The 24279-nt window shown below is 51.6% G+C and overlaps 2 protein-coding genes across 2 annotated transcripts; both read left to right on the top strand.

The window, feature by feature from the left end:
* Window positions 1-3351: 3351 nt before the first annotated feature.
* LOC142089552 (centrosome-associated protein CEP250-like) lies at window positions 3352-9359 on the top strand. The gene is made up of 5 exons (XM_075166147.1): window positions 3352-3379; window positions 4534-4602; window positions 5312-5452; window positions 6593-6758; window positions 9158-9359. The coding sequence occupies exons 3-5, from the start codon at window positions 5433-5435 to the stop codon at window positions 9266-9268; spliced, it is 297 nt and encodes a 98-aa protein (XP_075022248.1). The 5' UTR covers window positions 3352-3379; window positions 4534-4602; window positions 5312-5432; the 3' UTR covers window positions 9269-9359.
* Window positions 9360-9372: 13 nt separating this feature from the next.
* Window positions 9373-20931, top strand: LOC142089551 (fibrous sheath-interacting protein 2-like). Its single transcript, XM_075166145.1, has 8 exons — window positions 9373-9386; window positions 10448-10592; window positions 10874-11020; window positions 11204-11434; window positions 17590-17715; window positions 18438-18599; window positions 18959-19048; window positions 19853-20931. Exons 3-8 carry the CDS (start codon window positions 10958-10960, stop codon window positions 19880-19882), a joined length of 702 nt encoding a protein of 233 aa, XP_075022246.1. The 5' UTR covers window positions 9373-9386; window positions 10448-10592; window positions 10874-10957; the 3' UTR covers window positions 19883-20931.
* Window positions 20932-24279: the final 3348 nt, after the last annotated feature.

The raw sequence follows: 24279 nt of genomic DNA, 5'->3' as shown, positions 1-24279 counted from the left end.
GCTTTGGGGAGCATTTGGTATCCGGCACGTCCGATGCAGCTGAGCCGGGGCTGGCGGCCAGGCAGAAGCTGTCAGAGCTCGTTGCTGGAAGAGCCACCCGAGCGGGCAAATCCGGAGAAGAGAGGTGGAGGGAGGCGGAACTAGCAACTTCTGACAGAGCATCTTCACAGTCTTCTATTGACAAAACGACCAAAGAGGCTGTTGAAAGCATTTGCTCCACCTTGTCATCCTTTGTAGCTTCTCAGTTTGAGCAGGACTTTTGCTGTCAGTTTTCTGAGATCCTGAAGCTTCAGGGCGTGACAGAAGGACAAGGACCACCCAGAGCATTGGAATGGCAGATCCCAGAAGCAAGCAGGAGAGCAAAGTTGCCCGTGTTGCAACCATTGCAAAACGCTGCTTACGTCTCACGAGTGAGTCGCCAGATTGCCAAGGAGAGCATCCAAGAAGCCGTCTCCAGAATTCAGCAGCTGGAGGCAGAATTGATCGGCTATGCCAAGACCATTGTCCTTGAAGTTCTGGAAACCGTGAGGAAGAAGTTGGAGGAAGACAGGAAGTCCAAGCAAAAATCAGAGAAGCTTCAACCACCTCTCAGCCTCCCTGCAATAGTCACGCCTTCAGAGGAAGCAGGAGAATTCAAAGAGGAGCGCTCACGTACTCTCCTCCCATCTGTCCTCCGAGGTGCCGAGCAACATGCTCGCCGGCCAACAGAAGGCCTTCAGAAGTCCCGGGACGACACCTCCGGAGGCACAGCAAGGTCTTCTGTGCCTGCATGGGAAACTCTGCGTATACTCAGGCCAGGGAGCACCGCAGGCACCCTCCCCTCCACGGGCCCGCGGTTTCCAAGGCAGCCCATGCCTCCAGTGGGTCCGAAGCCTCCCAGCCAGGCAGGAGCTCGGCACAGACCAGAGCGTTTAAAGCTTTTCCTGGAGGAGCCCGTGCAGCCCGAGTGATTAAAGAGGGCGGTAGCTGGGAGCCTTGTGGAGGGTGTCCTGAGGAGGTGTGCGGCTCCAGGGCCGCAGAGCCACCGGGGAGCTCCCCCAGGCAGAGAATAAAGAGTTTGTTCCCGAGGCCTTGCTTGTGCCTACACTTATTCACGCCAGGCCGTACTGTGCCTGGGCATTTTCCCTGCAATGTTTTCCCTCGTCTTCCTCCCTCCTACAGCCTGGGTCAGGCTAAGACCCAGTTTTACAGGGAGTCTTAAGTAGGGAAGAGAAAAGTAGCCAACGTTTTTGCCCTGTTTAGAAGGCTTGGCGGCCGGGCTGTTGGAGGGGCTGGTCCAGCTCTGTAAAGCTATACTCACGCCTTATGCGAGTCCCATATGTAGGTGCTGTTGAAGGCTGCGCCTTGTTCTGTGCATTTATTCTCTCGTCCCCTCAAGACCTCGTGATGGGCCTTTGGGTTCCCACCCGCGGTGGGCCTTTCGCTGTCCCGCCAAGGGGCCGTCCTTCAGCTTTTCATCTTTCCCAGAGGACTCCTCCTCCTGGCTCCTCAAGGCATCTCTCTTTGCCTTTCCATGTCCCCTAGGGACCGTTTCAGGGCCTTTCGGGGCAACCGAGGGACCACCTTCTGGTGCCTCCCAAGGCCCTCCATTTCTCTTTTTGAGCTTCCTAGGGCCCTCGGTTAGCCCTTTGGTGTAGCCCGCAGCTTTAGATGTGCCGTTTGGTGTGGCCCAGAGCCCTCCGTGTGCCTTTCGGTGCCCAGCCCGAGCCCTTTGCGTGCCGCTGGGTACCCACCACGGCCCTCTGTGTGCCACTGGGTGCTACCCAGAGCCCTCCCTCTGCCTTTCTCGATGCCCCGGGAACCCCTTTTATCCCCTTTTCCCCTCAAGACTGGCTGGAGTGGCCTCCCACCCTGTCCCCTACAAGTGAAAGCTGGGGGAGGAACGGGGCACAAATGGCGGTTTGGGCGTGGGGTGGCCAAGTCAGTGCAGTTTCTCGAGTTGAGGCTGCTTTGCCCGTGACAGGGCAATGGTCTAAAAATGGTCTACCAAAGCCAGTGCAGCAGCAGCAGCAGCAGCCTGCGGGCAGCCCAGCTCCAGCCCTGCCCTCTGAGGGCCAAAGCTGGGAAAAAGGGGTACAAGGAGGAAGAAGGGGCAGCAGGTCAGCACCGAGTCGAGGCCCCTTGCTCAAAGCAGGGTCAGCGAGAGCGGGTGGCCCACGTGCGTCTCCAGGCGGGCCTCCAGGCGGGCCCGTCTTAAGTAACGTTCCCTCCTTTTGCTTTGCGCATACCTGCACACTTTAAATTGGAGCAGAATAGCATTTGTATCCACAAATTTGAGCAAATCGGGTTGGGCACGCTTGAGCAAAACAGAAGACTGTGATCTCTACAATAAGTAAAGCTCCTAATAATCGTTAATACCAAACTGATAAATGGTTTCAGTATTGGGGTGATAGAAGGAAATAGATTTGACAACCAGTTCCACGATTCTATTCCTTTTGAGTCCTGTCTTACGTTTTGTACTAAAGCTTTTAAGTTTTTCAGTTGGGCTTCTATTGGTTTATTGTTATCTGTGAGACTGAAACAACAAAGTCCTTCCAAATCTTCACACCCATAGTTGGCCCTAAGTAACAAGTAATCTATAGCTGCTCTATTTTGTAGGATTGCTTCCCTGTTCAAATGTTGTTCCTCTTGTAGTAATGCAATCAAAGTGGAGGTGGCATTCAGAGTTTTTGCTAGCGTACAGGCCACCTCTGTCAGTTGGAGGTCGGCACCTAGTGCTAGTGCAGGGACTCCCACTAACGACAGGCTCAATGCTACTGCGTCCGCTTTGCTCAACAGATTTACATTTGAGTCACAATCTGGTGGTAGAGCCGGAGATAGGCTCCTTCTCCTTCTTTTTGTGTTATATTTGGCTGAGGCATTTCTTTTTAGCGGGGAGACTGTGAGTCTTCCAAGTGTGCACGGGCCCCTGGCTGCATTTTTGGGTATGTAATTATAGGTAGGCCTGCAGGGTGAATCATTTAAGGCAGTCTTTGGTAATAACAGCCACCAGCTGAAACTCGGAGTTAGGTGTTGGAGTGGAATGCCTCCGATCATGCTGAACAGCAGCTAAAGGAGGGTCATGACCGGGAGTTCGGTGCAGCTTTCTCCTGAGAGTGGTGGATCCATGCGTCTTTAGCTGCGTTCTCTGGGGCCGTTCACCGTCTCTGAGCAGAACTCGCTGGAGCAAGCCGCTGCCGCGCGGCCTCTCCCCCGCGGCAAAACCGCAGCCCGGCGCGGCACCGTCAGCGAGGAGCGAGAAGGGAACGGCTGCCACAGAGCGGCCCCGAGCGAACCCGGCTCTCCCGCCCCGGAGCCCCGCGGGTGGCGGGCCCGGCTGGCGAGCGGGGGCATGGCGGCGCGGACCCAAGCGGTGCTGGTGCGGAAGCTGCAGGCGAAGGTGAGGAGCGGGGGCGCCGGCCCGGGGGGAGCTGCCCGGGGCCGCGCTGAGAGGGGCCAACGCGCGGCCCCAGCGGGGCCCTCCCCGGGGCCCTCCCCGGCGCTGCCGCGGGCGGGACGGCGCCGAGCCCGGCCCGGCCCGGCCCGCCCAGGCGCGCTGGGCGCCGGGCGCTGCCGCTGTGGCCCTGCCGCGCCTCTCGCTGGGTCGTTTCCGTACTTGGAGAAAGATGCCTGGCTTGCGAACCCTTTCTCCGGCCCCGCTAGCAGGGGGCTGTCCCGCGGCAGGGGTCGAGTCGGCGGGGCCGCTTTTGGGCGTCCCCGGGCAGAGGCGGGCAGCTCTGGCCGGGTTCGCGCGGGGCGCAGGAGCGGCGGCAACGAGGAGGGTGCCAGAGCCGGGCGGGGGGTCGGGGCAGGCCGCGCCCTGCCCGGCCCGGTGCCCGACGGTGGGCACGGCGCTGCTGTGAGGTCCTCCTGCTTTTCTGGCCTGTTGTCCTGGTTCCGGCTGGGACAGAGTTAACTTTCTTCCCAGTAGCTTGGGGGGTGTGCTGTGTTTTGGGTTTAGTGTGAAAGGAGCGTTGATGGCCCCTTGATGCTTTGGCTGTTGCTGGGCGGTGCTTGCACCGGGAGGAGCACAGCCGGGGTGGTGGACCCAGCTGGCCAATGGGGTGTTCTATACCATGTGACGTTATGCTCCGTATAAAAACCAGGTGGGGGGGCGGGGGGAGGGCTCGGCCCCCGCCCCCCCCCCCCCCCCGTTCGTGACACGCGGTCGGCGAGCAGTTGCATTGTGCATTGCCTGCTTTGTTTATTCTGTTATTGTTGTTGTTGTTCTCATTGTTACTCTTACTGTTCTACTTTGTTTTATTTCAATTATTAAACTGTTTTTATCTCAACCCGGGAGCTTTCCTACTTGTGCCCTCCCGATTATCTCCCCCATCCCACCGGAGGGGGGGGGGGGGTGAGCGAGCAGCTGCATGGGGTTTATTTGCTGGCTGGGGTTAAACCACGACACCGGTGCTCGCCTTCTGCAGCTGAACAGAAATCTGTGTTCTGCAGCAGGACTGTGGTCAGAACTAGCTTTACTTGCTAAATAGAAAAGCTAATGCAGGAGAAGCCAAGTCTGTCATAAGCTGCATTCGCTCATCTTCATCCTAGGTATCCATCTAGGTACTGCAGTACCGAACTTGATGTCGAGAGTTGGAGCAGCAGCCGGAAGCAGGAGGGGTGAGTGTGCAGGTTGCTATCTAAAGACAGTGTACGTAGCATTCGTTAATGCAGACAAAAAGCTCCCCAAAGCAATGACAGAGGAAAACAAGATTTTGCTACCTGAGGATTTAAAGAAGCACTGTAAAGTTTGCCCGTCAGTGTTTCGTCCAGTTGCCATTCTTAGAGCAGCCAGTAGTCCCAGAAATGCCAGTCCAGAAAACCCTATCAAGAAGGATTTTAATTTTGTGAAAGAGTGCTTTATTGCTGGAGTAACATTTGTCCTAGGTCTCAGGAGAGGGCTGTACTGCCTGTTAAATTATATGGCTGTCTCTGAAAAAGAATTGGTTGAAACATAGCATTTTGGAAGGCAAGAATGCTGGCATTCAACATACAGACCTGGCTCTGTGCTTTTCTTTCTGCTTCATGGCTAAAGTAAATCTAGGAAACGAAGGGTAGGAGAATATTCCCAGGCTTCAAGTGGAAGTGAGCACTTGCGGTCATGAGCTGAGGCTACCCAGCTGGGAGAGTGCAACATTGGGAGACTGAGGAGAGCTACTCACATGGAGTAAGACTCTTCCCCTCCCTTCCTTCGTGTGGTCACGACACTGTTATGTCTGGAAGGAGCCACGAGCTCCTGAGATACCAAACAAATGGAGGGGAAAGCGATGGATGCTAACAGTAGTGAAGGGAACCAAGAATTTGACTAAACATTTCCTTTCTTCTTAAGGGATCCCTTCCAGGCAGATGGGAAGCCACAGAAGACCCCAGCCTGGAGAAAGCATTGCTTCAGTTGGAAGAGGAGCATCAAAGGAAGACGTGTTACCTCATCCTTAGTATCCTGGACGCTCATGGAAGTGAGGGAAAACCTGTTAGTGCTACCTGGTCTCCCCAAGGGAAGAAGTTGGGCAAGCTGTTTTGAAAGGAGAAAGGTCCACAATCTGTTCTGTGGTGCAGTAATAGTGGTGTGTGCTGAATGGCTCTGTTTTGAGCTGGGGGTTGTTCTGGGTGACCTCCAAAGGTCTCTTTACAGCCTAAATTATTCTATGATTCAGTAGGTGAGCTACTCAGCAGAGCCCCATTTTAGGTTGAGAATCAAGCCCTGACATCCTGAACATTTCACAGCGCAGGAGTTTTCCTGTTTGGTTTTATCTGAGTAGCATATCCTGTGCTTGTGTCGGAGTCTTCCAGTAGAGTACTTGGCACCACAGGCATCTTCTGCCATATTTCTTTCTCTGCTTTTCTTTTTTCCTCTGCCCAAGAGGTAATTGTGTGTGGTGTAGAAGGCATCTGTGTGCTGTGTTACTTATGTTGCAAGCTAAGGTGGGAGTAGCGCAACTCCTGTTTTCGTCCAGAAACTGAGTTTCAGGAGGGCAGAAGTTCTTGAAATTTTGTTCATTAAATGTTTCCTGGGTGAAATATTCGTCTGTGGCCCCAAAGTCATTAACCTGCAGTGCTTGACCTTTCAGTTTTCAGTTGAAAGTTTCGTATAAAGCTATTTCCCCTACGTATATGGTGCTGTCTTTGTGGTGTGCAGTTTACTGGATCGACAAGGTGGGGGTCTTTGCTACAGGTCTTACACAGTGTATAGGACAAAGACAGGGAGAAGCTTAACAAGAAGGTGAGGGCAGCAGTGGGTTCAACATTGCAAGGGAAAAGGACGTGGAAACTTAGAAGTGTGGAGGAAGAGGATATCAGGACAATGATAGAGAAAGGTGATGCATCCAGTGATCAGACAGCACGAAGGGGAGGCAAGACGTTAACTGTGGGCATCATCAAAGATGAAGAGGAAGGGACAACTGAAATTGTAGATGGAAATTGAAGGCTCAAAGCAAGGAGAAGCAAATGAATTTGCCATTACAGAGAGATCTTACTGAATCTTAGAAAGCACTTTTACTACCTCTCAGTTTGACAACAAAGTCAGTGTTGAAGAAGTTGGAAAATCACGGGGATGCTGCTTGTGGATAGCAATTGTTCACTGACCTCTTATTGCTGTTTCTCCTTTTCCAAGGTGTGAGAATCTGGCAGCAGTGAACGCTGTCCTGCGGGAGCACCTAGATAAAGCGAATGAGGTTAATTTAGCCCTGAGAGAAGGTGTTGAAAAACTGATGGTGGATTGGATGAGGGCCCAGGAGGAGCTGGAATTGAAGGAGGGTGAATGGCACAATGAACGTGAGGTAAGGATAGGCTACGGGAATGTCAGACGTGATGCCAGAGTGGAACGAGAATGCATTTTATTTCTGGCATAGAGGACTTGCTGTGTGAAAGTTGTGGCTACATTGAGGATGTATTGGTGTTGACTAGCAGAAGACAGGGGTGTGAGATGGAGGAGTGTCAGCAAATTGTGGTGATAGCAGATACCCACCTGCTGTGACCATACTGCTTGGTCTTAAAGGCCAATGCTTTCTGTTGCTGGGCACTGTAGGGCAGTCACATGAACGCTTGTCTTTTCAAGAGTTCCTAAATATCTCTCTACAGCAGTGGAGACCAGAGAGGTCTGTGTGTTTTCAGATTCGGAGTAGGCAACAGAAGATCAAGACAGGCCTCCCTTACCAACAGCCTGTTGTAAGCAAATCTGACCCTGGTCTTGGAGGGGCTTGTTTTTGTCTTCCTCCACCAAGACTGTTAGACACCTCTGCAAGGCGAGATGATGAATCGTGATCAGTTTGCTTTGCTGATATCACTCCTGCAGGAGAAGCGTGGATGTTCCCTTCTTTGAAGTCAGGTGGCAGGTCACTGAGGATGTTTCTGTGGTGCTTCTTCAGTCCTTGATGCCCCTGTTGGAATTGTTATTAAAGGAGACCTGGTGGTGATGGTTGTACTCTCTCCTATCTGAAAGACTTGTACAGTGACAGCAAAGACTGAATTGGCATTTCTTTTTGGTTTTGCATGTTTAGCTTTATGACAGCTATTTAAGGGATGAACATAACCATCTCCTCAGCCTATGGTGTCAGGTAGTAAACTTCCGCTGTCATTTCCTGCAAATGAAGACTGCCACTGACCGGTGAGTAGAGGTTAAGGCTAGATCTCTTGCAGAAAAAATGTAGCTTCCCTTCACACCTGCTTTTTGAGCCTTGATGTTACTTTAGTTGCGGCTAAGGATATGATTTTTCCTTTGGTAGTCTGAAGCAATGCCATTAAGCGTGCTTTAGGCTATTTTCAGAATCATTTTGTTTGATGCTGGTTTTCAGATAAAACTGAGGGGCTCGGACTATAAGCAATGCAGAGGCCCTGAACAGATGAACTTGACTGTGTTGATCTTTGGGCATATTAACACAGACACAGGCATATGTGGACACGTTGGAAGAGACTCACCAAAGCTATGCACGCGGCATGTAGAGCAGTCCCTTTTACAGAGTGATTAAAATCTGCCTTAAATCTCACTGGCTTTCTTTTCCCACTGCTCCTGATGGAAAGATCATTCATGAATATATGGGTGGTTTTTTTTCTTATTTCCAGCTTACATTTATTCTGGTCCATTTGCATCCACTTATTCCTGTACCAACATTGGTGAAAGAATAGCTTCTCTATGCTGTTACTGCATTTATCAAATTTATTTTGCTTAGTTTGATACCTCCTTTTTATGATTGTTTTCTTGTTCTTGGGCTCTCTGAGGTTCCTTTCTCACAGTTGCCTTCTATGCAAACAAAAATAGGTAGCCGTAATAGTACCTTCTTCTGGTGTGTTATGGTTTAACCCGGCAGGCAGCCGGACACCACACAGCCGCTTGCTCACTCCCCCACCTCCCACAGTGGGATCGGGGAGAGAATCAGAAAAGAAAAGTAAAATTCGTGGATTGAGATAAAGACAATTTAATAGAACAGAAAAGGAAGGGAATAATAATAGTAATAATAATTAATAATGATGATGGAATATACAAAATGAGTGATGCACAATGCAATTGCTCACCACCCAATGACCGATACCCAAAACATGATCGCTACTTCCTGGATCACACCCCCGATTTATATATTGAGCATGATGTCATATGGTATGGAATACCCCATTGGCCAGTTGGGTTAGCTGTCCTGGCTATGCTCCCTCCCAGCTTCTTGTGCACCTGGCAGAGCAGGGAAGCTGAAAAGTCCTTGACTAGTCGACTACTTAGCAACAACTAAAAACGTCAATGTGTCATAAACATTCTTCTCATGCTAAATCCAAAACACAGCACTAGGAAAAAAATTTAACTCTATCCCAGCCAAAACCAGGACATGGTATCAGCACGCAGTTTCAAACCCTGGGTTACTGTCAGCCATGTACCTTATTTGATTATAAGGTTTCCTTAATGTGTAGAGTATGCCTGACCTACTAGTTAATTCTTGAAGCCTTCTGGCTGTTCTATACATTTCTTCTTGTCTCTGAGGAGAAAATAGACTCATTCCTCAACCATCAAATAGACCTATTGCTCAACTATCAAGATGTGTCCTGATCCCAAAATGTCAGATGAATGATTTGTCCCCAACGAAGATGCCATCTTTCCTGCCAGGTTTTACTGTTGTGCAATTATGTGCTTCAAAGTGAGTCAGCTGGTAAAGATGGTGGTGTGAACATTATCTCTTTCTTTATTATTCTTCAGAGATTTGTAAGAGCTGAAGGCAGAGCAAATGAGGCTTTCTGGATCTATACTTGTAAACTGCTCCCCCCTAAACTCTGGGATACAGCTCTGGGAGTCCGTCACTCTGGGTAGACCTGTCCTAAAGGATCAGGCACAGCAGCAAGTGGAACAGGAAATAAGCTGGAAGACTTGGGAAGTGATGTGCTTACAGGTCAAGGGGGACCTGGAGAAAGAAGGAGCTTCAGGACAGGTAAATGTGTTTTAAACTTTGCTATTACCAACGATATCTTTTGTGGTTGTTTCTTGGATTCGTAGATTGGCTGTGTTCATGTTTAAAACACACCCATTCTGCACAGCCTTGTTTCTGTCCCTAGTCAAACTATTGCCTTCAACAGAACGGATAGAAAAAAACATCTGACTGACAGAAGCTCTTCTGAGTAGGACAAGACTGGAAAAGAGATTGCATATTTCAATGTTTTTGCTACTAACTGATTCTTGGTGAGAAATTGAGACCAGCGTAAAGAGAGCTCTGTCTCTTGTACAGCCCTTTTGCTACCCAGGGCTGTGCTAAAGGGAGTTGGGAGGAATTTGCACAGGACTGTCATATAGACCTCTGTACTGATGTTTCCTTGCAAGACTGAGTGCAGAAGGCCTTTGGGGCAAGAAGTGCTATTTTGCCACATCACTCTCATTAACCTGAATCATCCTGTGGTCCTATGATTATTGGATTGGAAATTCATACACATCTCCCCAAACAGATTGCAAGCTCTTTCATTAATTCACTGCTGAAAGGCAAAAGTAATTGTGGGAATAGTAATCTGGACTTTAAAAGTCTGTCTTACCTAAGGAAGAACTTTGGAAAGCCTTATATCCAACGTATGAAAGAGGAGAGAGAGAACTAGCAGGCAGGAAGTTGTTAGCTACCTGAAAGGAGGTTGTAGTGAGGTGGGTGTCGGTCTCTTCTCCCAAGTAACAAGCGATAGGACGAGAGCAAATGGCCTCAAGTTGCGCCAGGGGAGGTTTAGATTGGATATCGTGAAATATTTCTTCACCGCAAGGGTTCTCAAGCATTGGAACAGGCTGCCCAGGGAAGTGGTTGAGTCACCATCCCTGGAGGTATTTAAAAGAAGTGTAGATGTGGTGCTTAGGGACATGGTTTAGTGGTGGACTTGGCAGTGTTAGGGTAACGGTTGGACTCGATGCTCTTAAAGGTCTTTTCTAGCCTAAAGGATTCTATGATTCTATACTCTTGGTTTCGGAAATGAGACTGTTTTTACATTAAAAACTTGTTTGTCTTTCCCCTTCTCATAGACTGAAGGACTTAGCTGCACTTGAAGGAAAACGTTCATTGTTACAGAGTGAGTTGGTAGTCGCAAGAGAGACACTGGAGGAATCGCACCTTCAGAGGGATCTGCTGAAGCAAGAGAAACATGAGCTTACAAGGGCACTGGAAAAGGTATGGTCACCTTATTCCTAGGCAGCACTTAGGGGAGAGGGAGTTGTGATAGCAGGACCACCACAGACGCTGTTTCTGGCAGTAGAAGACAGGGAGACAGTTCTCCTTCCTGCAAAATGGTGATCAGATCACATAGGCTCTTTGGTGTAGTTAGGTCCCACGTGCTTATCGGGAACACTGAACTGGGAGTATGTCAGAGACACAGAAGGGGATCTGGAGTTGCTGCTTAAAGTCAGGGATTTTCCTGTCTTTGTTTTCATGTTGTTCTTTTGTCTCTTCAGGCAGAGCAGTCAGTAGCAGAGTTGGCAGGGGCTCCGAATAAGCGGAGTGCTGAAGTAGCTGATCTACATGTTGCAACAGTGAAGATGAGCAGTATTAACGAAGCCCTTGTGTTGGATAAAGTGCAACTGAAGAAACTTGTGTTGCAGGTGAGCAGAGTTGCCAAAGATCTTGCGAGGTGTTCGTCTCCAGCTGCTGCTTCTTTTCAGATCTCTTGCCTTCAGACAGTGTGACTGTCTGAATATGGAAATGTTCCTTTTTCTGTCCAAGCCAAACCTTCTACATAGTAAATCTTACTGTCTTTTATTTCCTCTGTGTTTCTGTGATTGTAGCTGGAGCAAGAGAATGATGTTCTGTCAGCTAAAGTGGACAAGATGGAGAGAGCAAAGATCTCTGACCAGGAGAAGCTGAACTTGTGTGAAAGAACAAATGAAGAGCTCTGCACAGAGAAAGGCCACCTGGAGCAGCTGCTGAAGAAAGCAGAGGAGCAACAGGAAGGGCTGCAGGTAGAGCTGAGGATACTGGTAGAGGAGAAGGCAGAAACCCAAGAGAAACTCGATGAGGTGAGACCAAAAACCTGGTGCTTTCTGGGTGGGCTTTTGGCTACTTAGCTCAGTGAAGCTGCATCTGTTGGATTCTGCAGTGTTTTTGTCAAGGAGACACTTGGTAGTCCTGGAGGTCAGAAGGCTTTGTTTACTTCTTTTTGGAAATGTGTTGATGGCTTGCAGAGATGTTCTGCAATTCTCTGAGTTGTTCTCTGCTTCTACAGATTGCTTTAATCCACCTGTCTGTGTTGGCCTCTTTTTTGGCTTTTGCTAAGCTGCAGAGAGATGATTTGTCTTGCCCATGGATCTGAATAAGGCTACTACTCTCACATGTGGCAAAAGAAGCAAAGAGCGTAGCTCTTCACCCTTTTTCTGAGGCAAAAAAAACCAGGGGTGCATGTTTCTATTTATACTTTTTGTTGTGAAGTCTGCAACTTTCAAAACTGCATTTGTTCGAGCCTAGAGAGCGGGACAAAGCTGCAAGTCAATGTCTTCTGTCTTGTACTGCTAAGAATGGGAATGACATCTTGAAATTGTTGAAATTGTATTTTAAGACATACATGCAGCTTTGAATTGCCTGACCTTCTTTAGGCTTTGAGGAAGAAGATGAGAAATAGGTGGTCACGCAAGACGGTTTACTCTGGACTAACTGATTTTGGTACAGTCGAAAAAGAGCTTGCAAGAATCATATCACTGGAGGAGACTAGGGAGTCTGCCATCATTTAAGCGTCAGTTTCATCATGTACAATCTTGGGTATTATGGGATAACTTTGAGAGGAACATTGTTTGTTTCTGATGGTCTGTTCTCTGTTAGACAGTCTTAGTTTTGGAGTAGGTGGTATGTTTGGCAAATACCCAGCAGAGGTGTTATACTGAAGAAAAAAGCTAAAAAATCATGGTTAATCTTCAAGCTTGAATACCAGCAAGGTATGTCAGGCAACTTCTTTGTATAAGACAAGTAAACAGTGTTGTTGACATGAAGTACTGTACAAATAGAGTCTAACATCTCTTTGGCCACATCAGCCAGACTTTCATATGACAGTGCTTACCACAAGGGCTGTTCCCTGCCAAGTGTCACCTCATTGCATCCAACTGCTTTACACACTGAAGTAGGTGACACTTCGATATTTTTTTTTTTCTTCTAAAAGGAGAAACCACATGTATTTTCACTTTCTTCAGCGAGCAAAGTTGCTTTTGCTCAAACTTTCCTGAAAATTTCCAGCACTGGAATAGATTCTGATAGAATTCTAGTTTGCAAGGTGGCAGTTCTGGAAAATGCAGTACTTTTGCATGAAAACATGTAGTCTGGGGTACATACGTTTGTCCTGAAGGAGCTGTCTGGCCCCAGGCAACCCAGTAGAGCCTTACACATCACTTCCAAGTTAACAGTCCCAGTGCCTTTTGGCAGCCCAGGGTACTAGTGCAGTATACAGCAGGTGCCCTTAAACTTTCAGCCCACAGTACAGGATCTCTTTCTCCTCTAGCTGATTCAGAAGTGACATTGGCTGGCTCTGCACAGAAAGGACTCTAACTGTATTTTGTCCCACTTTCAGGTTTACCGCCAGCAAGAGTTCAGCTAGCAGTGGTCTAGAGCAGTTGCGCCAGGGGTCCTCTTGCCAAGGGCATACACTGGCCAAGGTGTCCAAAGAGAAGGAATTCCTGGTGCATGAGAAGGCTGCCCTAGAGGTGCGACTGGCAGCCATGGAGCGGGACAGACAAGGTCTTTCAGAACAGCTGGCAGAGGCGAGGTAAAGGCAGGGAGGAGACCCTAGGCAGGACATTATTTAACATCTGCAATTATAAAGGTGGTAATCATTACACGAGGATTTATTGCATCCTGTGTGCTTTTCAGATGCTTTCGTTGTCCATGGACAGAAAATGGACGAATCTCGAGCAAAAAAAACCCAACAGTATACCATGATTTGAATGTTATTTTTCTGACAGCTAAAGCTAGCAAAGCTCTCGTGAGCCTTGGGCTCATGTTTATGCCCCCTTGCACATTCCTGTGAAGTCCAAAGCAAGCCAATATAATTCCTCAGTATTGGTACCTTGGCTGTGCATTGAGTAATAATTAAACCATGCAGATGTTTAGTGAAGCCTGAAGTTTCTCTCTGGTTTTGGTTCCTTGTTCTGTGCATTTGAACATAGATCTTTCCTTACCAAGTAGTTTGGATCTTCGGAATTTAAGGCTATTACATGCAGATATTGTGAGTAGGACACTGCCATTTAGGGTGAAGCTAGAGGCTCATGCTGAAAATCTTGAAAATCCTTCTGTTTCTAAGCTAACTCTTGTTCCCTATGGTGAGGACCTAGAGTTGCTTACACCAGCAGCAGGGAAAACTCTTCTGAATTCTCGCCAGTCTTCAGGAATTCTTGCCCATCATTGATGTCTGGGTTCTGTACTCCTTACCGCATGCTGTTTAGAGACACATGTCATGGAGAAGTTATACAGGGAAGGAGCAAGACTCTGTCCTGCTGTATCGGGTTTCTAAGATCAAATGCGACAAGTTCTGCTTTTCCAAAAAAATCCCAAAAAACAACCCAAGGTATAGAGATGTTTGACCTCCTCTTAGGTGTTTCTTAGAAGACTCCTGAACTTGCAGAGCTGTACAAATGATGTTTTATAGATTGTTTGTCATACTGCTTGACTTTTACGCTTTACCACTCCAGAATGTGTTGTTAGCAAGGTTGCTAACACCATTTTCACTCAGTCTGTTTCTTGAGAGCTGCTGCTTCTTCTGAGCTCCAGCTTCTCTTATTTGATCCAGCTGAATTATGTTTTGTCAATTATTGGGCTGTAGCAACTATTCTTGCCAGATGTTGTACTGCTGAGTGCAGTGGGGAAGAGGGGAGAGGTGAGCAACGGGCCAATGGCCTCTCTCAGCCTGGGAGCCTCCTTTTCCTGGAGGAGCCCGTGCAGCCCGAGTGATTAAAGAGGGCGGTAGCTGGGAGCCTTGTGGAGGGTGTCCTGAGGAGGTGTGCGGCTCCAGGGCCGCAGAGCCACCGGGGAGCTCCCCCAGGCAGAGAATAAAGAGTTTGTTCCCGAGGCCTTGCTTGTGCCTACACTTATTCACGCCAGGCCGTACTGTGCCTGGGCATTTTCCCTGCAATGTTTTCCCTCGTCTTCCTCCCTCCTACAGCCTGGGTCAGGCTAAGACCCAGTTTTACAGGGAGTCTTAAGTAGGGAAGAAAAAAGTAGCCAACGTTTTTGCCCTGTTTAGAAGGCTTGGCGGCCGGGCTGTTGGAGGGGCTGGTCCAGCCCTGTAAAGCTATACTCACGCCTTATGCGAGTCCCATATGTAGGTGCTGTTGAAGGCTGCGCCTTGTTCTGTGCATTTATTCTCTCGTCCCCTCAAGACCTCATGATGGTCTGAACAGCAGCTAAAGGAGGGTCATGACCGGGAGTTCGGTGCAGCTTTCTCCTGAGAGTGGTGGATCCATGCGTCTTTAGCTGCAACTTTAAGAGCAGAATAAGTACATAACAGCACTTGCACAGGACCCTCGCGCTTGGCTTGTGATGCATCCTTAGTCTTACAGACCTTTATCGTCACATAATCTCCCGGGTCGATACGGATGCAAGAGTTTCCTAAAGGGAAAGCTTGTGTAATTACCGCTTCAGACCGTTTCTTTTTAAAACTATCTTGTAGATATCAGACATATTGGGTAACTGCTTCATCCTCTGCCAAAAGGCTTGTGTGTGCTGGAGCAAAGGATCCTGGAATTCAGTCTGGTCTTCCGAATAAGATCTCAAAAGGAGTTCATTTATGGCGTGGGTTTGGGCATTGCCTTAATTCCCACAGTGCTAATGGTAAAGCTTCTGTCCATTTTAATTGAGTTTCTCTACAAATTTTTGCCAGTGTAATATTTAAGTGCAGTTCATTCTCTCTCCCTGAGCTGAGGATTGGGGGTGGTAAGGTGCATGCAGTCTTGGTCGAATGCTGAAAGCTTTATACAGGTTTTCTAATATTTCAGCTGTCAAACGTGATCCTTTATCCGCGTCTATTTCTTCAGCCACTCCGAAACACGGTATGAGATCTTTCCGTAAAGCTTTAACAACCACTTGAGCAGTTGCTTTTCGAGTAGGGAATGCCTCTACCCAACGGGGTAATTGATCCATTATAGGTGTTTTAGTCAGTCTTTTGGAGGCATATCTGCAAAGTCAATTTGTAGTTTCTGGGACGGCATCCAGGCCCAAGGGTGGGGCCTTTTGATTTTTTCCTCTGTCTTGGACTTTGCATTATATTCTGCACATATCAAACATCCTTCTGTGACCTGTAATATTGCCAGGGTCAATCCAGGTGCCACCCGTGGTGGAGAGACTTGATTTCCTAGATGAGGTGCTCCTCCACGCGTCCGATGGTGAAGTTCTCTGACCGACGGTATCAACATAGTCCTGGGGAGAAAAGGTTTTCCTTCTAATGTCCGGGTTCCATTTACTCGTTTTGCTCGTCAATGTGTCCATTTTTCAGTTTCTTCTGTGAGGAAAGGTTCATGTTCCTTTTTTAAGTCTACTTCAGATACGGTCATTAGCATTTCTTCCTGTATTTTTGGTTGGACCGTAAGGGTTGTAAGGCTGCAGCCTTAGCCGCACCGTCGGCAAGATTGTTTCCTTCAGTCAGAGCAGAAGTATCTCGCTGGAGGGCTTCATGGTATAACAGTGCTACCTGTTTTGTTTTTTCTAGAGCGTGTAGAAGATCCAAAATTTGTTCTCGTTGTGCTATTTTATGTCTCGCTGACGTTAGAAACCCTCTTTCTTTCCAGATCCGTCCGGTTGCAAACGCTACACCCAGAGCAGATTTGGAGTCTATGTAGATGTTAGCGGTTTGATTTAACTCGCCACACTGTTCTAAGGTCATATTTGTTTCGGTTAGTAGTATCAATTCATAACGATGCACACGTTGAGGGGTAAATAAGGAATGACCCCTCTGAGTTAACACAGCTTTCGCTGCATGGTGCACCTTTACCGTTAGGGGGTGCATCCTGTGAATCCTGGTTTTCCCAATGTGCAGAGCACAATGGCAGTCTTCGTGTTGAGGTCCTTTTTTCAGGGCTCTTTCTCCTTAGACCAAGAAGCTCGGCACGAGTACTTGTTCTCGCTGCTCCTGGGATAGACAGTGGCGTCTCCACCTGGAGACCGCTCTGCCACATGTCGTTTGGGTCTGGTCTGTCTGGAGCAGGGAGACGGCCATACTGTGGAGGCCCAGAATCGTGCACGTGAGCAGGTCCAAGCAGCCTGTTCCAGGGCTCAGCAAAAGGGGAGCCGTGGGAGCAATCCGCTCTCTAACGGGAACTCGCTACCCTGCTGTGGCGCAAAGCTGGGAAAAAGAGGTACAAGGAGGAGGAAGGGGCAGCAGGTCAGCACCGAGTCGAGGCCCCTTGCTCAAAGTGGGGTCAGCGAGAGCGGGTGGCCCACGTGCATGTCCAGACGGGCCTCCAGGCGGGCCCCGGGGCGGCCTAGCAGCAGCCGGGCAGTGGCGTGGCAACACGGAGATGCAGCAGTGCAGTGGCGCAGCAACGTGGCGATGCAACAATGTGGTGGCGCAGCAACGTGACGATGCAACAATGTGGTGGCGCAGCAACGCGATGACGCAACAATGTGCGATTGCTCTATAAAGCCGCTCGCTGGGAGACCGGCTGTGGTGGCCGCTGCTGGGCGCCTCTGGAGCGAGAGGTGCCAGCGCAGGGTCGCAGCTCCAGGACAGCTCTTGGAAGGAGCCATGGAGCCCCGTCTCACTGCTGGCGTCCGAAATGCGGAGGCGCTGCTGAGCGCAGTGGGGAAGAGGGGAGAGGTGAGCAACAGGCCGATGGAGAGGGCTCAGCCCGGGAGCCTGGGACTGCAGGGCTGCTCTGGGGCCTCGGGATGTGCCCGGGGAGCTGGGAGGGACCCAAAGGTGGTTGGGCCGGGGAGAGTTTGCAGGGAGTCCTGCCTCTCCGCCCAGCCTGGCTCACGGCTAAGCAGGTGGGAGGGGTTGCTGCGAAAGGACGCGGACGTGGGTTGAGGAAGGGATGGGAGTTGTGGGGACGGGGGTGAGGAAGAGAGAGCAACTTTTGACTGCGCCACTCTTGGCGCTCCTCTTGGTTGGAGTCTTCCGAGGGACTTTCTAGCAAGTGCCCCGTGCAGGAGGCTTATGCAGATAGTGCCTGAGTGCCCATGAGTGTCTCCCTCTTTCTAGCTGGGGAACAGGAGACAGCCACTGGCAGAAGGAGGTACTGGGCTGCTGGACCTCCCACTTGGGGTGAAGATCCCTCTGCTGCCGGGCTCCAAGCCTGTCTTCTGCAGGACAAAGCTGGGGGAAAAGGTAAAGGAAGTGGAAAGGGGTAGAAAAGCTCTCCTCTCTTACGGGGTCCCCGTCATTCAAAGAAGTCCTTGTGGCCACCTGCTCTACAGTGGGGGCTGCAGCCCTTCAATCTGGCAGCGCTGGGGAGTAGAGGGAACCTCCTGGCTCCCTGGCACGGAGACAAAAAGGAGGACTTGTCCGGTTTCTCTTGAGGGAGAGTCCAGCCTTCTCCTGCTTGCCTTGTTGGCGTATTTGGAAAAGCTCGGGCTTCTCTGCTTGGGGAATGCACGCAGTGTCCTCCTTCTACTCCAGCTTGCCGTGCGTTTTTGCCAAGGCAGAGACCTCCTGGAGGCAGAGTTAGATGACACACCCCTTAGGCCTGCCTAACCCTGAGGAGACTGTTTTCAGTGCATTATCCATTTGCTGCGTTTGAACTGTCGGGCTTGAACTTTTCACTCTGAAGGTTCATTTCTGTTGTTTTCTGCAAGGTCTGCAGTTCTTCCCCGTGGCCTAAGATGCCTACTTTGCTGGTGGGGTTTGTCTTCTCTCCCCCAGCCCAGCCCATCACAGCCTAGCCCAGTCCAGCCTGGCCCTGCAGTCCGGCTGTGGTGTTCTCTGTGCCTTCAGAAGGATGGAGAAGAGTGTTGCTCTTCAAACTACCTTTACCTTTTCCCAAGTACCGCTTGGCACCTCTTTGCTGCTCTCTCCTGCCTCCTTCATACTCTGGAAAATCTCTCTTACAGCTTCACCAGCCCTCTGGTTATTTCAATCTGGGAGATCCGTACTGCCGCCTACTGAGCACAGAATACAACAGCCTGCACGACCCGCATCTGCAGGCCTACCACAAACGCAAGGACAACCTGCAGAGGCTGAAGAGGGAGGGTTACATCACCAGTGACGGCAAAGTAGGTTTGGACGTCGGGCTGATAAAACCAGCCCTCATCACGCGGGGTTCCCAGAGCGCTTGCTGTAAGCCGCCTGTTGCTGGCGGAGGGCACAGGGCTGTGGGGCTGGTTTCCCTGGGAGCAGAAGCAGCGCCAGCGTCCCTCTGGCACTTCCCACTCCAGTTCCTCTCGGGCTGCCCCGCGCTGCCCGAGTGTTGAGGAGGCAGCCGGTGCGAGGCCTGGCGCCGGGGCGAGGAGCACCGCTCAGCACTGTCTGGGGGGGAGTCAGGGGCCCGCTGGGTTTGGGCTGTTTTGTGGAAGGCAGTCTATGTAGCTGGCTTGACAGTTCTTGGGGGATTTCTCCCCTCGTCTCTCCATAGGTGGTTTGCACCCTGAAGGAGCTGAATGAGTACAGGCAGTATCTGACCACGCTCAAGGTGGAGGCAGAGAAAATGTTCATGCGAGAGGAGGTGGGCAAAGCGGAGCGTTCGTGGACACCTGTCAGCGGCAGGGTGCCGAGGGCTGGGGCTTTACTTGCGGCATCTTGGGGAGGGGAGGCGGTCAGTGCAGAAGAGGCGAGGGCTGTGCTGCTGGGCCAGGCGTTGTGGCAGGGAAAGGACTATTGGGCTGCGAGCTGAGCTAGCGCAGGGTGCATGGGTGGGCACGGGCAGGAAAGTCACCTGCAAGCATGCAGAGTCCCAAGGGAAGCATTTCTCTGCTGCTCCAGTCGCGTGGCTGAAGCAGGGCGCTGTCCTGGGCCCGCGGGACGCCTCAGCACGCAGGGGCGTGAGCGCTTGTCCAGGCAGCAGCAAGCCACAACCTGGTGTCACCTTTCAGAAAAAGCTTTGGCGTGACCTGGCCAAATTAGAGGATGCCTCCGAACTGCCGGGAGGGAGTGACATTTCTCGCCTGCGAGAGTGGCTGCTGCAGGAGCAAACAAAGAGTTTGCCAGTGGGAGAGAGGAAGAGGCGGCAGAGGTAAGAAAAGGCCAAGTAACGCTTGCTCTTGAAGGGGACCCGTGGCGCCCAAGAGAAGTCCTGGAGCCTCATGTTCCAGTAAACAAACAAAGCCTAGCCATGGAAGGAGCCGGTGCTGTCTGCGAACACGTTGGCACGGTCTGTGTTTGGAGCCTTGGACAGGCAGCTGGAAGCTGCTGTGGGGACGACTGGAGCAAAGCAGCCCGGAGCAGGATGATGGGAGTGGCTGAGCGGAAAATGGCCTGGGCAAGATGGACAGAGCAGCTCCCTCTCAGCTGCCTTCGTTTCTCTTGACAGGCATCTCACTGTGATCAAGAAGCGGATTAAAAGACTGGAGGCTCTTGACAAAGAGCAACGCCTCCTCCAGCAGGCCGAGTGCCAACAGCAGCAGCAGCTGGAAAAGAGGAGACAGCCAGGCACCCAGAGCAGCTCCAAAAAGTCCGCTCTCGAAGGGGGGCCGGTGAGTAGGAGCCGGGTGGATGCTGGGGGCCGCCTCTGCTGTGCGGTAGTGTGTTGGTACTCAGGCCTCGGGAGAGGGTGCTGCCACAGACAACAGCTGCTCGGGGCTTGCGAGCGGTGCTTGGTTGCTGAGGAGGTGGTGCCTGGCTGGTGTGCGACGTGTCCTCGTTTGAGGGTGTCTGTCAGAGACCAAGAAACGAGCGCTTTCCTTCCTGCGTCTCTCGGACACGAGGCACTAGCCCTTTCTGACGCAGAAGTGTGCCTGGGCACTCTCAGTGGCCACTTCCACGCACAGACTCGCACATTTAGCACGAAAGTGTGAGCTGCTCTAAATGGCCGCACGGTCCATGGTGCTGGTTTTGCGTCTGGTTGAAAAACTCTGGTTTTCATCCAACGACTTCTGCATCCAAAGATGCAGCGTCCCTGAACCTGACAGTGCCGGTGCTTGGCCATTCGTGGGTTGGTTTTCTCTTCAAGGAGGTCTTCAATTAGGTTAGCGGAGAGCCGGCTGTTGCCTGACTCTCATTAGCGGGGGGGCCCGTTAAACGTTGCCCGGCTCCATCCCCTGCAACAGCCTCTCGGGAAGCGTTTCCGGATAGTGTGGGGTGGCACCTATGCCAGGGCGAAGGGTTGAGCTCCTTCTGCCGTGGCAGTCAGGCTGTCAAGCTGCAAAAGAGCAAATGACGGGAGAGGACAATTTCAGGCTGCTGCCTGGCTCTGTTCTTGACTCGCAACTTCTCCCCCGCTTTGCACGAGACTGGCAGCCCACGGTGGACTTTCAGACTGCCTCCTGTCCCAAGGACATTTCCTTGGGCTGGCAGACGACAGCCAGGTGCCGCAAGAAAAAGGATCGTTTCCTCTTCTGCTCTCAAAACAACCATTCTTGGTATTTTGCCTCGAAGAGGGGCAAACGGGCCACCCTGATACAGGGCAGCAGTGCCCCGAGAGCGGCTGGGACCCGTGGCAGAGGAGACTGGAGCGAAGAGCCCGCTCCAGTACCTTCCACGGCTTTCCCTCCGCTATTCAACTCTGCCCAGTGCCTCCCGCGGCGGGAGCCAACGAGCCCGTTGGAGGTACCAGCCTCTGCGGGGGCCCGCTGTGCCCTGGGGCCTGTCCTCCGGCCACGATCAGTGCTACCCAGGCAGCCGCTAGCTTCCAGTTCGGGGCCCGTGGCACCTGGTTCACCGTGCTGAGGTCCAGGGGGGCTACAGTGCCCTTTGCTCTAAGCAAAACAGCACCTGCTTGGTTCTGAGAAGTGCCCACAACCCTTGGCTCCGGGCCACGGGAGACCAGAAACCTCTGCCTGCCAGGTGGCCTACAGAGGAACCAGAGTTTTTCAAGCTTGACTTGCTAGGGACTCGTCTGGGCAGGGGTCTTGTGAGGAGGAAGAGGAAAGCAAACCGAGGTGAAGGAACACGTTCACTCATCAGCTGCTCCTCCTTTTAGTCTCCAACGTGTGCCAGAGAAGAAGCGCCTAACAGCATACAACCTACGCTGCTGCGGGCTACGCTGGCAGAAGACGAGGAGCTTAAAGAGATGGCTGAGACCGTGGTCCAGGAAGTGCTGGAGCGGGTGAAGGCGCTGGATCCGTCCGTCCGTGTCTTAAGGAGGGCTCCCCGTGAGGTCAGCGGAAGGTTGTTTGCCAGTGCCAGAGGGGCAGAGCCTTTGGACCCTTCTCCTGCGAATCGCCGGGACAAAATTAGACTGGTGGCTCGAGAGATTGTGGCGACCGTGTTGGAGAGCTTTGGGGAGCATTTGGTATCCGGCACGTCCGATGCAGCTGAGCCGGGGCTGGCGGCCAGGCAGAAGCTGTCAGAGCTCGTTGCCGGAAGAGCCACCCGAGCGGGCAAATCCGGAGAAGAGAGGTGGAGGGAGGCGGAACTAGCAACTTCTGACAGAGCATCTTCACAGTCTTCTATTGACAAAACGACCAAAGAGGCTGTTGAAAGCGTTTGCTCCACCTTGTCATCCTTTGTAGCTTCTCAGTTTGAGCAGGACTTTTGCTGTCAGTTTTCTGAGATCCTGAAGCTTCAGGGCGTGACAGAAGGACAAGGACCACCCAGAGCATTGGAATGGCAGATCCCAGAAGCAAGCAGGAGAGCAAAGTTGCCCGTGTTGCAACCATTGCAAAACGCTGCTTACGTCTCACGAGTGAGTCGCCAGATTGCCAAGGAGAGCATCCAAGAAGCCGTCTCCAGAATTCAGCAGCTGGAGGCAGAATTGATCGGCTATGCCAAGACCATTGTCCTTGAAGTTCTGGAAACCGTGAGGAAGAAGTTGGAGGAAGACAGGAAGTCCAAGCAAAAATCAGAGAAGCTTCAACCACCTCTCAGCCTCCCTGCAATAGTCACGCCTTCAGAGGAAGCAGGAGAATTCAAAGAGGAGCGCTCACGTACTCTCCTCCCATCTGTCCTCCGAGGCACCGAGCAACATGCTCGCCGGCCAACAGAAGGCCTTCAGAAGTCCCGGGACGACACCTCCGGAGGCACAGCAAGGTCTTCTGTGCCTGCATGGGAAACTCTGCGTATACTCAGGCCAGGGAGCACCGCAGGCACCCTCCCCTCCACGGGCCCGCGGTTTCCAAGGCAGCCCATGCCTCCAGTGGGTCCGAAGCCTCCCAGCCAGGCAGGAGCTCGGCACAGACCAGAGCGTTTAAAGCTTTTCCTGGAGGAGCCCGTGCAGCCCGAGTGATTAAAGAGGGCGGTAGCTGGGAGCCTTGTGGAGGGTGTCCTGAGGAGGTGTGCGGCTCCAGGGCCGCAGAGCCACCGGGGAGCTCCCCCAGGCAGAGAATAAAGAGTTTGTTCCCGAGGCCTTGCTTGTGCCTACACTTATTCACGCCAGGCCGTACTGTGCCTGGGCATTTTCCCTGCAATGTTTTCCCTCGTCTTCCTCCCTCCTACAGCCTGGGTCAGGCTAAGACCCAGTTTTACAGGGAGTCTTAAGTAGGGAAGAGAAAAGTAGCCAACGTTTTTGCCCTGTTTAGAAGGCTTGGCGGCCGGGCTGTTGGAGGGGCTGGTCCAGCTCTGTAAAGCTATACTCACGCCTTATGCGAGTCCCATATGTAGGTGCTGTTGAAGGCTGCGCCTTGTTCTGTGCATTTATTCTCTCGTCCCCTCAAGACCTCGTGATGGGCCTTTGGGTTCCCACCCGCGGTGGGCCTTTCGCTGTCCCGCCAAGGGGCCGTCCTTCAGCTTTTCATCTTTCCCAGAGGACTCCTCCTCCTGGCTCCTCAAGGCATCTCTCTTTGCCTTTCCATGTCCCCTAGGGACCGTTTCAGGGCCTTTCGGGGCAACCGAGGGACCACCTTCTGGTGCCTCCCAAGGCCCTCCATTTCTCTTTTTGAGCTTCCTAGGGCCCTCGGTTAGCCCTTTGGTGCAGCCCGCAGCTTTAGATGTGCCGTTTGGTGCGGCCCAGAGCCCTCCGTGTGCCTTTCGGTGCCCAGCCCGAGCCCTTTGCGTGCCGCTGGGTACCCACCACGGCCCTCTGTGTGCCACTGGGTGCTACCCAGAGCCCTCCCTCTGCCTTTCTCGATGCCCCGGGAACCCCTTTTATCCCCTTTTCCCCTCAAGACTGGCTGGAGTGGCCTCCCACCCTGTCCCCTACAAGTGAAAGCTGGGGGAGGAACGGGGCACAAATGGCGGTTTGGGCGTGGGGTGGCCAAGTCAGTGCAGTTTCTCGAGTTGAGGCTGCTTTGCCCGTGACAGGGCAATGGTCTAAAAATGGTCTACCAAAGCCAGTGCAGCAGCAGCAGCAGCAGCAGCCTGCGGGCAGCCCAGCTCCAGCCCTGCCCTCTGAGGGCCAAAGCTGGGAAAAAGGGGTACAAGGAGGAAGAAGGGGCAGCAGGTCAGCACCGAGTCGAGGCCCCTTGCTCAAAGCAGGGTCAGCGAGAGCGGGTGGCCCACGTGCGTCTCCAGGCGGGCCTCCAGGCGGGCCCGTCTTAAGTAACGTTCCCTCCTTTTGCTTTGCGCATACCTGCACACTTTAAATTGGAGCAGAATAGCATTTGTATCCACAAATTTGAGCAAATCGGGTTGGGCACGCTTGAGCAAAACAGAAGACTGTGATCTCTACAATAAGTAAAGCTCCTAATAATCGTTAATACCAAACTGATAAATGGTTTCAGTATTGGGGTGATAGAAGGAAATAGATTTGACAACCAGTTCCACGATTCTATTCCTTTTGAGTCCTGTCTTACGTTTTGTACTAAAGCTTTTAAGTTTTTCAGTTGGGCTTCTATTGGTTTATTGTTATCTGTGAGACTGAAA

Source organism: Calonectris borealis, chromosome 17 (genome assembly GCF_964195595.1).
Source record: "Calonectris borealis chromosome 17, bCalBor7.hap1.2, whole genome shotgun sequence".
Classification (NCBI taxonomy): Eukaryota; Metazoa; Chordata; class Aves; order Procellariiformes; family Procellariidae; genus Calonectris; species Calonectris borealis.
This window is presented reverse-complemented; position numbering and strand designations above follow the sequence as displayed.